Raw genomic sequence first — 14,673 nt, forward strand, 5'->3', positions numbered from 1 at the left:
TTGCATTAGTCCAGACCAGAAGCCATGAGCCCTGAACCAGGATACTTTATGCAGAGAAAAGGAAATGGAAGAGAAAGGACAGGATATGTTCAGATGTCATCATTACCAGACTCAAAGGAAAGGGATCATGAAGGAATGGATGTGCGGGCCAGAGGACATCCAACTTCTAGCTTTGCTTTCACTTGTGCACAGTCTGTGCTCCCTCCTTGAAAGTTTATGAGACCAGAGTAAAAAACATTTGGAAATAGCAAAACTTGACACTGTCATCATCTACATTATCAAAGCTCTCTGAATACCATCTAAGTGCAGACTACGGAATGTGGGCTAAGAATTAGGGCAGGTCATAATAGTCACCCAGATGGTCTGGTGCTCCCAAGAAATTGTGGAGTCCCTACACCTGCCGGGAACGGAGGGGCTGGACGAATCTTACATGAGCTCCGCCCAGGGGCGGGGCCTGAACCCAGCGGGAACACAACCCATCTCCAGCCAGAGCCTCAGCCCTCTGTAGCCGAGGTGGGAACCAGACCCGCCCCGCTCGCCTCCCACCTCCCACTACCAGGTGCAACAGCCCAGCTGCGTTTTCCGGGAGCTAGCTCTTGTCCGAGGTAAGGGGCGCGGTCCTGATTCTGCTCTAGCTTGCTTGGGAGCACGGGAACCGAGTGCAAGGCAGCCTAGGAGACTTGCAGAGGGGCTGCGGGAGGCCGCCAGGAACCCGCACCGCAGCAGAGAAGGAGCGCTGGCCTCGCACCCCGGGATTCCCAGGTCCGCTGGGAAGCAGCGACCGCTGAGACTGGAGCAGATGAGCAGTAACTGCAGGCAGAGAGTGGTGGCTGGGGACGTCTGGCAGCGGGAGGGTACCAGGCTGCTGAGGGCAAGCGGAGGGTTGCCGAAAGGATGGAGAGGAGGCAGGCGAGAGGAGGGGCGTGCAGGTGGAGATCCGGGGTGGACCTGGGGGAGTGGGGGATTTGAGACGAACAGATGAGTAAGGGCCGAAAGGAAGGGGCGCAGGGCAAGAGCGAGTGTCCGGTCGGGTTGAGGATCAGGGCTTCCGGGACGTTGAGTGTGGTTAGCTGGGAGTGAAAGGGTGCAGAACCAAGCCCAGCTGGTACCCGTGAGGGGGTCTCGGTGGATGGAGACATAGGGGTGGGGTTTGGAGGGGACAAGGCAGGAAAAAGGGAAATGTGGGAAGCCAAGCTGGGTCTACCCCGCCCTCAGAGGGAGGGGCAGGAACTAGGTAGGGGAGAGGGTCGTGGCCTTGCGTAGGGGCGAGGGACACTTGAGTTCTGGTCAGGAGAAAGGAGCCGGCGCTGGGTCTTGCGGCTGGAAGCAGAAGAATCTTGAGGTAACTTGGAGAGTGAGGTGGTGGGTCAGGTTAGCGGGGGAGGCCAAATGTGGGTGTGAGGTGGGAAATGTTATAAGGATCGATTATAGCCTTGGCACCAGCTGTGTCTTGGCTTCTCCTAGCATGAGGGCAGCAGGCGCTGGACCAGACTGCAATGACAGACAATTGGAGTCACGGGCAAGAAGAGACTAGTGGACAGAAAAATTCATCCACCTGCAGCTCTATCCCAGAGTCAAGCAGGGGGGTTTTGAGAGGGCAGGATGGCAGTCTCTAGAAGCCAACAGAGCTGTGGAGTGGAGTGGGTTTCTCCAGCCCACCTTCCCAGAACCCAGATGAAACGCTGTAGACTGTAAACGGAATGAGTCTGTGTGTGTGTGTGTGTGTGTACGTGTGTACGTACCCTCATGCAAGCAGATGGAGCACACCGTTTCTGCACCCCAAGACAGAAGAAGAGAGCACTCGCTATGCAAATAATAGGAACTAAGTTCAAATACTCCGCTTATAAGAGCCTGGCACCATCTCTGTGCCTGTAACCCCAGCTGTAGGGACAGAGACAGGATGGATCCTCAGAACTTGAAATTTGACCATCTCAAAAAAAGGGGGGGGCGGGGCAAAGCTGGAGAGATGGCTCATCAGTTAGGAGCACTTGTTGCTCTTGTAGAGGAGACAGGGACTCAGTTCTCAGGAACAGCATGTAGCTTAACCCATCCTAACTCCAGTCCCAGGGGAGTCTGACATCCTCTTCTGACCTCAACAGACACCAGGTACTAGCGTGGTGCACATACAGATGTGTACAAAGACATTCATACACATAAAAATTTAAATAAATCTAAAAGAATAAAAACACGAGGTAAAGAGCAACAGAAGTAGGTACCCAGTGTCGTTTCCCCCCCCCCCCCCCCCCCCCCGTTAGCCTCTGCATGTGCACAAGAGCACATGGGGTAAAGGTTAACATACACCACACACACAAACATATGCATACACACCACGCAAAAGAAAAAGAAGTAAAAACAAAAGAGAGGAAGGCCGTGGAAGTTGGGAAAGGCCTCCTGTAGGAGTCAGAAGCCATGGTGTCTTGGGAGTGAAGGAGAGGGGGGCTTGAGGGAGGCAGAGGGGTCAGTGAAGTCTCTTGGATATGAAAGATTTAGCCAACAGTGGAGTAAAGTATGCTCCTGTCAGAAGACATAGCCTGGGAAAAGGTGAAGGATTGTGATAGAAAATGAAACATCGGTAACTGAGAATGAGCTGGTGAAGTCCCTGCTCCATCTCTGCCGAGTTCATAGAGGGCCTGGCATGCCGTAGGTGTGCAGCGACTGTGGACTGAGTGAGTAATTGAGCTGTGCTTGTAAGGACCAAGGAGAATAATGTAGGTTGGCAAGAGTTTTGTAAACCATAAAGCACCGTTCAGAGAGCCACTGTTCCTATACAGCTGTGCCTGTGTAATGCACCTCTGGCCAGCTCCTTCCAACCAGAATGAAGGACACCCACTTTATGGAGCCTTGATCTTAATGGCTTCCAACTCCCTCCTTACTCCATTAATAAATGTTCCCTGAAGAGGACAGAGTCATTGAATGTCTGTTGGGTGCTACATTAAGTGCACCTTCCACATCTACCTACAATCTTCCCAAAAAAGTGTATTTTACACGGGAGGAAAACTCTACCTTAGTTGTGTAAATTTCCTTATCTAGGTAATAATAAATGATAGAACAGGAAACTGAATCTAATGTATCTGATTTTTTTTTTTTTGAGACAGGGTTTCCCTGTGTAGCCTTGGCTGTCCTGGACTTGCTTTGTAGATTAGGCTGGCCTCAAACTCACATCAATCTGCCTGCTTCTGCAATTTGTTTGATTTTTGATCCCCAAACTACTTTTTTCTTTCCGAGACAGAGTTTCTCTGTGTGGCCCTGGCTGTACTGTACTCACTTTGTAGACCAGGCTGGCCTTGAACTCACAGAGATCTGCCTGCCTCTGCTTCCTGAGTGCTGGGATTATAGACATGTGCCACTGTGCCAGGCTAGAAAGAATTTTTTGTTTTGTTTTTGTTTGTTTTTCTTTCTCTGTGTAGCCTTGGCCATCCTGGGCTCACTTTGTAGACCAGGCTGGCCTCGAACTCACAGCGATCCGCCTGCCTCTGCCTCCCAAGTGCTGGGATTAAAGGCGTGCGCCACCACGCCCGGCTCTTTGTTTGTTTTTCAAGACAGGGTTTCTTTGTATAGCTCTGACTGGCTTCAAACTCACAGAGATCTGACTGCCACTGCCTCTGAAGTGCTGGTATTAAAGGCATGTGCCACCACTGCCCCCCAAACTGCTTTCATCACTTAGAATGACTTGATAGAAAAAAATTAAGTTTGGAAACTGTACATATATAGGTTTTAGGGCTAAAAAAAAAAAAAAAAAAAAAAAAAGGCTCAGGGGTAAAGGTGACTGCTGCCATGCCCCTGAGAGAAGGAGAGAACCAACTCCTATAAGCTGACCTCTGACCTCTTCCACATAAACACAGTGACACACATGCATTTACACACATACACAGAAAATAAAAGCTGGGAGTGGTGGCGCACGCCTTTAATCCCAGCACTTGGGAGGCAGAGGCAGGCAGATCGCTGTGTGTTCAAGGCCAGCCTGGTCTACATAGCGAGTCCAGGATAGCCAAGGCTACACAGAGAAACCCTGTCTCGAAAAACAAACAAACAAACAAACAGAGACAGAGTTTCTCTGTGTAACAGCTCTTGCTGTCCTAGAACTTGCTCTGTAGACCAGACTGGTCTCAAACTCACAAAGATCTGCCTGCCTCTACCTCCCAGGTGCTGGGATTAAAGGCATGTGCCACCAGCGCCTGGCCTTTGTGTGAGGGTGTCCAGTCTCCGGAACTGGAGTTACAGACAGTTGTGAGCGGCTCTGTGGGCGCTGGGAATTGAACCCTGGTCCTCTGGAAGGGCAGCCAATGCTCTTAACCACTAAACCATCTCTCCAGTCCCCAAATAAATACCTTTTAATTAAGAGGTTTATAAAGCTAGATTGGCAGGCTAGCCAGCTCTGCAGAATCTGTCTCTGCCCTCCCCCAACCCTGCCGCCCATGCTGGGATTGCAAGCACTTGTCACTGTGTCCAGCATTTTAACTTGGATTCCTGATATTGAACTCAGGTCTGAGTGTTTCCATGACAAGTGTTCTACTGTCTGAGCACATCCTCCTCAGTCCTCAGCATCCATTCACATACTGACATTACTGTCACAACAGCTGTTCCAGAAAGCCATTTTATTCACTCACTTTATTTATTCATTTTTATTTATATGAGTGCTGTATCTGTATATACAGCTGAATATCAGAGGATTATGTTATACATGGTTGGGAGCCACCGTGTGGTTGCTGGGAATTGAACTCAGGACCTCTGGAAGAGCAGCCAGTGCTCTTAACCGCTCAGCCATCTCTCCAGCCCTTATTCCCTCACTTTATAGAGAGGAAACTAAGGCTCAGGGTTTATTTGCCTGTAGTTGCATAATTGCTGGGCTCAACCCAGGTCTCTCAGTCTTAAAGTCAAGGTCAGGTGTGGTCAGGTTCTGACTCCAGGAGAAAAGCACATCCTCCGTTCCCTCTCCACTACGGTCACTGAGTTGATCTCTTCCCGATGGGATTCAGGGCTCTTTCCTTCTCACTCGCCCCTTTCTTAACAGAAGTTAGCTTCTTCTTTAGGCGTGTATTTCTTGCTGCCCGCGAGACTGAAAGGGTTGTTTTCACAACAGCTCTTTAAGGAGAGGGACACACACACACACACATACACACACGTCTGGAACCAAGAATGGCTCCCCAGATGATTCCTGGGCTTTCATCTGTATTACTTGTCATGGAGACAGTGAGCCACCCAGCTTTGTCACTTTATGTGACTGTCACAAAAGAGAGGAAAGATTTGATCGATGCTTATCGGACAGATGCAGTTCTGTGTGCACCACTGTTCAGTGACCTGTCTGGCCACCTGCTGAACCTCCTGGGATAGCTGTACTGCATCCAGATGAGCAGACTTGACCGTACAGCGTGGCAAGTGCGGTGTGGTGACTTGATGCTCCTGCCTGGGTTTCGCTTACCTGAAACTTGGTATTGTTTTATTTTCCATAGGCCCAGCCTACTCTGGGAGCCATGAAGTAACAGATGTCCTGGTCACCCATTGGCTTGTCATGTGACCTTGGACAAATCACTGTTCTTTATGGAGCCTCAGTGCTTCTTACCTGTCAAGTAAGGGAGTGGCCAGACCAGATAAACAAGGCCAGCATTTAAAACATATGCTCTTCAGTGGTTAAGGCCTTGTTGCTCTCGCAGGGGACCTGGGTTCGATTCCCAGCACCCACATGGTGGCTTACAACCATCTGTAACTCTAGTTTCAGAAGATCCAACACCCTCTTCTGGCCTCTGTAGACACTGTATACAGGTGGTACACAGACATACATGCAAGCAAGACACCCATACACATAAAATTAAAAAAAAAATCTTCAAAAAAAAAACCAAAATGAGGGCTGGAGAGATGGCTCAGAGGTTAAGAGTACTGGCTGCTCTTCCAAAGGTTCTGAGTTCAATTCCCAGCAACCACATGGTGGTTCACAACCATCTATAATGAGGTCTGGTACCCTCTTCTGGCATGCAGGCACAGAGATCCTTCTGTCTCCGCCTCCCAAGTGCTAGGATTAAAGGTGTGTGCCACCACTGCTTGGCCAAAGTAACTTTCAAAGAGACAATTCATTGTCGGTGTGAGTGTTTCTCTAATTGCCTCACCAGTATCTAAGTTCTGTGAGGATAGGATCTGTTTCCCCCCCACCCCCCCGAGACAGCCTTGACTGTCCTAGACTGTCTTTGTAGACCAGGCTGGCCTTGAACTCACAGAGATCCTCCTCCCTCTGCCTGCTGAGTACCTGGATTAAAGGCATGCACCACCATGCCTGGCTTAAAGAGCCATTTATTTATTTATTGAGACAGAGTTTCTCTGTGTAACAGCTCTGGCTGTCCTGAAACTAATTCTGTAGTCCAGGCTGGCCTCGAACTCACGGAGATCCACCTGCCTCTGCCTCCTAAATGCTGGGGTTAAAGGCATGTGCCACCACTGCCCGGCTCAAGAGACTTTTAATCCTAGAAGTTTAAAAATGTGAAATTGCTAGACTTGGTGGGACATATTTGTAATTTGAGCATTTGGCAGGCAGAAGCAGAAGAATCAAAGGTTCAAGACCAGCTATATAGTGAGTTCTAAAGTAATAATATCCTGCTCCACTCCCTAACACCTCCAAATGTGTAGTGCTAGAGGGATAGCTCAGAGGTTAAAAACACTTACTACCCTTGCAGAGGACCTGGATTTGGCTCCCAGCACCCACACTGAGTGGCTCACATCTGCCTGTAACTTCAGTTCTAGGGGACCCAATACCTTCTTCTAGTGTCAAGGAGTCCTGCAAGCATATGGTGCACATAAATTTAAGCAGTTCACATACCTACACATAAATGATAATTTAAAAATATTTTTAAAGTGATGAAGTGGTTTATAATGTGAAAAAAGTAATAGGAATTCACTTGCTAGTCTTGTATACGAGGAAAAAGATAAATGTTTATTGAAAGAAGCAACATCCCCTAAGGAATCGCTATGAAAGTTGGCAGGTGAGTGATGGCTAGAGCTGTCCTGAGTTCAGAAAGGGAGGCAGCCAGTTCATTATAAAGCAGGCCAAGCCAGGTGTGGTGGCACACGCCTTTAATCCCAGCACTTGGGAGGCAGAGGCAGGCGGATCGCTGTGAGTTCAAGGCCAGCCTGGTCTACAAAGTGAGTCCATGATGGCCAAGGTTACACAGAGAAACCCTGTCTCGAAAAAACAAAAAACAGTAAAGCAGGCCAAATAATAGAGCCCAATTGACGGGAAACACAGTTGAAAAGACTGCAGAAGTGAATTAAAAGCTAGCTATGTAGCTGAGGATGTCCCTGATTCTCCTGCCTACGTCCTTGAGTGCTAGGATTATACCCCAAGCGTGGGCAGCCACACCCAGTTTAAGCCAGGAATTGAACTCGGGGCCTCACGTACACTAGGTGAGCACTCTACCAACTGACCTACAACCCCAGCCCTCAGCCAGTTCTCCTGTCTGGCTGTCCTGCACTCACCGCTCTCTATCGTCTCTACATAATACACATCAACTACCATGAACTCAAACATGCCTACAGAACCAGGTCTAAATCCCTTACTTAAAAGGCAGGATACAGCTGGGCACAGTGGTGCACACCTGTAATCCCAGGGCTTGGGAAGTAGAGACAGGCAAATCTTTGAATTTGAGGCCAACCTGGTCTACAGAATGAGTTCCAGGACAGCCAGAGCTACACAGAGCAACCCTGTCTCGAAAAACCAAAAAGAAGGAGAATGAGAAGAAGAAGAAGAGGAGGAAAAAGAAGAAGAAGAAGAAGATTAAAGAGGTCAATAAAATAATAAGTACTGCAGAGCTTCCACAAACCAGAAATCAGCCCCAGGCTGTTTATATACAGTCCTGCTGACTCTATTTATGCCATAGCTCTGTGAAGTAGGTGCTATTTCCCTATTTTAGGGCATACACTCTGGTTTGCAGAGTCTGTGTGACTTGCCCAAGGCCTTCAGCCAGTGGCTAGAATGGCAGGTCTAAGCCTCCCCTAGCACTGCAGGGGCACCGCATCTAGTCTCTGCTGTTAGCTTGGAGGCTTTGCCAAGTCCCCTTAACTCAGATGGGATCAATGACTCCCATCCACCTAGCTGTCTTGCTCAGATTCACCTAAAGGTTAAACTTAAAAAACCTGAAGTTAAGAATCAAATCTATGTTTTAGTAAAGTTGCTGTCTGATTAGAAATTCTATTTCTCAGACTCCATCCCCAGGAAATCATTAGGGCAATGAATAAAGGTCTATGTGGAGATTGTCACTGCAGTGTAATTTGTGGTAAAACAAGAGGGCCCGGGCCACGACTCAGCAGGTGAAGGTACTTTTCTAGCTTACTGACCTGGAATCCACGTGGTACGAGAAGAGAGCTAGCAGATTCCTGAAAACTGCCTCAGACCTCCACGTGTGCCATGGTATATGTACACTCAAACACACACACAATAAATAAATAAATGTAATTTAATTTTTTGTTTTTTTGTTTTTTGAGACAGGGTCTCTCTGTGTTAGCCTTGGCTGTCCTGGACTCACTTTGTAGACCCGGCTGGCCTCGAACTCACAGCGATCTGCCTGCCTCTGCCTCCCGAGTGCTGGGATTAAAGGCGTGCGCCACCACACCCGGCAATATAATTTAATTTTTAAAAGACTAGAAAAACAACTTTTAAAACAAGATTAGTCAATGTAGGGGCATATGCCTGTAATCCCACCACTTGGGAGGTGGAGGCAGGTGGGTTTTTGTGAGTTCCAGGCCATCAAAAGCTATCTGTCTTAAACACACACACACACACACATACACACACACACACACACACGCACGCACACACGGACAGGCACTCTGTCTCAAAAAACCACACAAAACAGCAACAACAAAACCAAGCAGAAAACAACAAACCAGGAACACTTAAAATTAAAAACACCCCTCTTGGGGCTGGAGAGATGGCTCAGTGGTTAAGAGCACCGCCTGCTTTTCCAGAGGTCCTGAGTTCAATTCCCAGCAACCACATGGTGGCTCAAAACCATCTATAATGTGATCTGATGCCCTCTTCTGCAGATAAAGCACTCATATAAAATAAATAAATAAATAAATAAATAAATATTTTTAAAAACACCCCTCTTCCTAAATAGAAAGATAATATTAAGGGATCGGTCATATAGCACAGGGTAGGATATAGCTATAAATGTATTGAAATAATATTTATCAAGAATTTTTAAGGTATCAGTACTTTTAAAATGTACTTTAAAACAGCTTATCTTTGTGTGTGTGTGTGTGTGAGAGAGAGAGAGAGAGAGAGAGAGAGAGAGAGAGAGAGAGAGAGAGAGAGAGAGAGAGAGAGAGAGACATGGGCACAGGCAAGTGTGCACAGGGCCAGAGAAGGGCACCCAGTGTCTTCACCTTATCCTTTTTTTTTTTTTTTTTTTTTTTTTTTTTTTTGGTTTTTCAAGACAGGGTTTCTCTGTGTAGCCTTGGCCATCCTGGACTCACTTTGTAGACCAGGCTGGCCTCGAACTCACAGCGATCCGCCTGCCTCTGCCTCCCGAGTGCTGGGATTAAAGGCGTGCGCCACCACGCCTGGCCACTTTATCCTTCTGAGCTAGTGGATGTCACTGAAACTGCAACTTGCCTTCATTTTTGTCTAGGCTGGCAAGCAGCTAGGTCCAGCGATCCTCTTGTCTCCCGTAAGGTCAGGGTTATGGGACTGTGCCCAGCTTGTTGTGTGGGTGCTGGGTCCAAACTCATGTCATGTTTACACAGCAAGTGTTCTCAACCGCTGAGTCATTTCTCCAGCCGTGAGTCACCAGTGCATGAGGTAGGATGTGCAAGCTGAAAGTGAAGGTTTATGTGACGGTTTAAGAGGACGATGGCGCCCATCTGTCCCTTCCAGCATCACTGTCTTCCTCCATGTAAATGCTATCCACAGCATGTTCCATACTCACCTAGGGAGCCTTTTTCTGGGAGCAGATTGGTTAAAAAGTTAAGCTGGGAGCTCAGAGCAGGGAGAACAGTGCCCACAGGAGGCAAGCAGGGATAGAGTCAAAGGAGTTTTGTCATGTATTTATCTCATCTTGATTTTTTTTTTTTTTTCATATTTACCAGCTTCTTGTCTTTGTAGTTCATCCAGGAAGTTTATAAAACCAAATTTACTAGGCTCACTCCTTCTTTTTTTTTTTTTTTTTTTAAAACATTATTTAAAATTCTGTGTGTGTTTGTGCTCTTACCTGTGTGCCACAGCACATGTGTGGATCAGAAGACAATTTTCAGGGGGTCGGTTCTCTCCTTCATCATGTGGGCTTCCAGGGATTAAACCCCAGTCATTTGGCACCATCAAGTGCTTTTATCTCCTTTCTAACCCTCCTTTCCTCATTAAGGAACAAAACAGATGCCCCCAGGAATTCCCAAAGAGAGTAAGAACCTGAAGATTAGCTCACAGAGGGTAACCCCACCCTCCTCTGACCACTCACCTCCCCATATCTAGTGTCCAGGGAGAAGAGAGACTTAAAGAGTCTAAGCAGGAGTGGTGGCGCACACCTTTAATCCCAGCACTTGGGAGGCAGAGGCAGGTGGATCACTGTGAGTTCAAGGCCAGCCTGGTCTACAAAGAGAGTCCAGGACAGTCAAGGCCACACAGAGAAACCCTGTCTCCTGTGATCACAAGACTCTCCGTGGTCACCGGCTCTCACCTGACTTGTCACTTATCGGCAGTTGTGCTAGTCATTTTTTCTGAGTCTTGTATTATTCTCTGTGGCAACCTTGAGATCAGTCACCATGTCTGATACATATTTGAACACCAACTCCCTCCCTGGTGCTCAGCACAGGGCTCACCCCAGAGCAAAGGGCTCAGTAAATATTTGTTGAAAAAAATGAATGGGAGAGGCTGGGTTCCACCCCGATCCTGAGACAACATTTGGGGCAGGAGCAGTGGTGGGGAAGCTATCTCTTCTGGGGTGGCAGGTGACCATTACAAGGTTGGTGACTCAAAGTGACCAGAGGTCTCTCCTACAGATGGCTTCAGTAACCAATGGTAAAACTGGGATCAAAGATGCCTCTGACCAGAATTTTGACTACATGTTCAAACTGCTCATCATTGGCAACAGCAGCGTCGGGAAGACCTCCTTCCTCTTCCGATACGCTGATGACACCTTCACCCCTGCCTTTGTCAGCACTGTGGGCATTGACTTCAAAGTAAAGACAGTCTACCGCCATGAGAAGCGTGTAAAGCTGCAGATATGGGTGAGTGCTGGGCACTGTGGGCAGAGCGAGGCATAGTTAGCTAGGAGGTGAGGCTGGTTTGTGACCTCTGGGTCCCACAGCATCGGCTATCAGTGCTGTTTCAGGTCTGGGCTTTCATTGGCCCATGTTTGTCTTACATCTTTTTTCTCCTGGGCAGGGGGCAGGGCAGTTCAGTTGCTGCTGCTTAACTGTCCAAAAGACTTTATTCTGGCTTTTATAGAGAAGTGACCAAGAAACCAGGCATTGGAGTTACAGATCCTAATTCTATTTCTCCTACTTACAAGCCATGGAAACGTGACTAAGTTATTTTTTTTAATTGTTCATTTAAAAATATTTTATTAATTTATTCATATTACATCTCAATTGTTATCCCATCCCTTGTATCCTCCCATTCCTCCCTCCCTCCCACTTTCCCCTTACTCCCCTTCCCTATGACTGTGACTGAGGGGGACCTCCTCCCCCTGTATATGCTCTTCTTGGTAGCCTGCTATCCTCCCTAAGTGCCACCAGGCCTCCCCTTCCAGGGGACGTGGTTAAATATAGGGCACCAGAGTTCATGTGAAAGTCAGTCCCTACTCTCCACTCAACTGTGGAGAATGTCCTGTCCATTGGCTAGATCTGGGTAGGGGTTCGAAGTTTACTGCATGTATTGTCCTTGGCTGGTGCCATAGTTTGAGCAGAACCCCTGGGCCCAGATCCGCCCATCACAATGTTCTTCTTGTAGGTTTCTAGGACCATCTGGATCCTTCTATTTCCCCATTCTCCCATGCTTCTCTCACCTAGACTCCCAATAGGATGTCCTCCCCTCTGTCCCACTTTCCTGGTAAGTGAAGACTTTCATGGGACATGCCTCTTGGGCTAGTGTCCAGATATAAGTGAGTATATATACCATTTGACTCTTTCTGCTTCTGGGTGAACTCACTCATTATGATCATTTCTAGTTCAATCCATTTGTCCACAGATTTCGGGAATTCCTTGTTTTTTTTTTTTGTTTTTTTTTTATAGCTGAGTAGTATTCCATAGTGTAAATATACCACAGTTTCTTTATCCATTCTTCTACTGAGGGACACTTAGGCTGTTTCCATGTTCTGGCTATTATGAATAAGGCCACTATGAACATGGTTGAGCATATGTCCCTGGTGACTAAGTTGTTTAACCCAGTGGGCCACCCTGTCCTTCATGGGGGACTACGATCCCATCTAATTACTTTGAGTAGTTCCTGGGACACAGCACATGCACCATAGACGTTATTTACGGATCAGTTATCTATTGTTGCATAACAAGTTACTCTGTGGTATAAAACAAGAGCAGTAATTGACCAGCTCACAGTTTCAGTGAGTCTAACAGTAGGGGTTACTTGGGGTCTTTCATGAAATATAGCCAGGTACTGGCTTGAGGTGCAGTCCGCTGAAGGGCTGACTGGGGCAGGAGGATCCACTTCCAAGATGCCTTACGCACAGGTCTGGTGCTGGCTGTTGGCAGGAGGCCTTCCTTCCTTCCTTCCCACCTGGCTTTTTTAGCATCTTCATTGTTTGACAGCTGGTTTCCCCCAGTCTGAGGTCTAAGGGAGCGAAGAAGAAACGGCAATGTCTGTCATATAGCCTTACAGCATTCCCTTGGTCACTGATTCAATATGGGAAGAAACTACAGCGAGGTCCAGATACTGGGAGAAAAGGATTATGGGGACTGACAGTCTTGGAAGCTGGAGACTCGATTACTATTGTTATCTACTAATAGTACTAAGAAAACACACATCTATTCCAGAAGCCCGTTAAAGTACTTAGCAATAACTCAGTACTACCGTTGGAAATCTTGAAATCTTTGAAAGTCTTCAAGGCATGCAATGTGCTATTGTCTGTTATACTTACTAAGTGTATAATAATATATTGTATGTGTATCTTATTGGAAGAGTCTACGTCTATTTTTACAAACCGTTCCTTATATATTAATATACATAAATATTATGAAGCACATAGCATGGTTTTTTGAGAGAGGGTCTCATTTTGTAGTCTTGGCTGGCCTGGAACTCACTATGGAGAGTCACCTGTTTCTGCCCCTTGATTCTTGGGATTAAAGGCTTGGGAAACCCATTGGCACATAGTATTTTAGTATAGCAGCCCTGTTTTCCAAAGAAATAAAAACTTATAAATTAACTTGTCTTAGGTCAGTCACACAGCTACAAAGTGGCATTTGAACTCAGATCTACAAATTGTGAATTACGTGCTGTTTTCTCTATATTGTGCATCTGCGATCTTAGACAGACCACATGTCCATTTAAAGTAATGTTAAATATTAATTTCTAGAGAGGTGAGTATCCACTGACTCCCCACTAAAGCCAGTGGAACATCATAAGCCATTAGAAAGAAGAGAAGCTATGAAGGCTGTCTAATTTATTGGTTCTCCAATTGTGGCGCAACCACCCCAGCAACACTTGGAGATTTGTTAGAAACTCATTCTTGGGCCTCACCACAGACATAACAAATCCAAAATACTGGAGGTAGGGCCCCAAAGTCTGTGCTAGCGGGTGGTTTTAAGGCACACTAGAACGGGAGAACCACTGATATTGTCTACCTGCCTTCTGGTGAGAGTTGATGGATGTATGAAATCGCCTACTGTGTGTCTGGGGCTAAGCACCTACTATGTGCTGGGTGCTTTCACTTGTATCATCTTAGGTCAACCTTAGCACAGGAGAGCATGAGAGCACACGCATGTAGGGTATGGTGATCAACACTTTGAAACTGGATCAACTCTGTGAGAGAGACACAGACACTCTTGCCATCAGCCAGAAGCTACATGTTTGATGACTCCCTAGGGAACTGAAGAAAATACTAGAACTTGTTTTAAAAATCTATTAATATAAAATAAATTTGTTTTAACTAGTGTTTACTACGTAGATTGGCATAGATTTCCTTCCATGATTCCTATATCAGATGGTCACATATCCTACTGCTGGGAATCTTGGGGCAGGAGGCAGTCTGCCCTTCTCAGCCTTGGCAGTAGCGGCTTCCTCACGCCTTGGTGTATTGAGAGCTTTCGCAGTTTCGATGTGCCTGGCTTAAGTAGATTTATCAGTTATGCTGTTCAATTTTAACAACACAGAACCCCACAACAAGTGTGCAGCTTTTAAAGTCTCCTATTGGAGACAATGCTAAGGATAGTGACTCCAAGTGACTATAAGAAAGTGGTTGATGGATCTGTCTCCAACGTCTTGGCACAAATTCATTGTCAGCTCTGTTTCCAGATAAAAATCAGTGAGGACTGATTTGATCTGACTTAGTCAATCTCATTGCTTTGCTTATTTTTTTCCCCAAGGATTTCTACATAGCAAAATAGTAACTTCTATACTGCTACTCACACTAAAATTTGAAGTTTCATTTTTTACTGTGTCTGTATTTGTGTGGTTGGAATGTGTGCCTACCCGTGTGTGTGTGTGTGTGTGTGTGTTTATGTGTTCATACATGTAGAGAC

The 14,673-nt window shown here is 46.7% G+C and overlaps 1 protein-coding gene across 2 annotated transcripts in view; it reads left to right on the top strand.

Moving 5' to 3' along the window:
• Positions 1-469: 469 nt before the first annotated feature.
• Rab3b (RAB3B, member RAS oncogene family) overlaps positions 470-14,673 on the top strand; it is a 68,438-nt gene continuing 54,234 nt past the window's right edge. Inside the window, exons 1-2 of one of the 2 annotated variants that reach the window (XM_051170964.1) lie at positions 470-605; positions 10,978-11,205. In XM_051170964.1, coding sequence (XP_051026921.1) covers positions 10,978-11,205 — 228 coding nt within the window. In that variant the 5' untranslated portion in view covers positions 470-605. Of the gene's footprint in view, positions 606-1,321; positions 1,343-10,977; positions 11,206-14,673 lie in introns of those variants that run through there. The other variant, XM_051170965.1, reaches the window with a different exon arrangement.

Source organism: Acomys russatus, chromosome 29 (genome assembly GCF_903995435.1).
Source record: "Acomys russatus chromosome 29, mAcoRus1.1, whole genome shotgun sequence".
Classification (NCBI taxonomy): domain Eukaryota; kingdom Metazoa; phylum Chordata; class Mammalia; order Rodentia; family Muridae; genus Acomys; species Acomys russatus.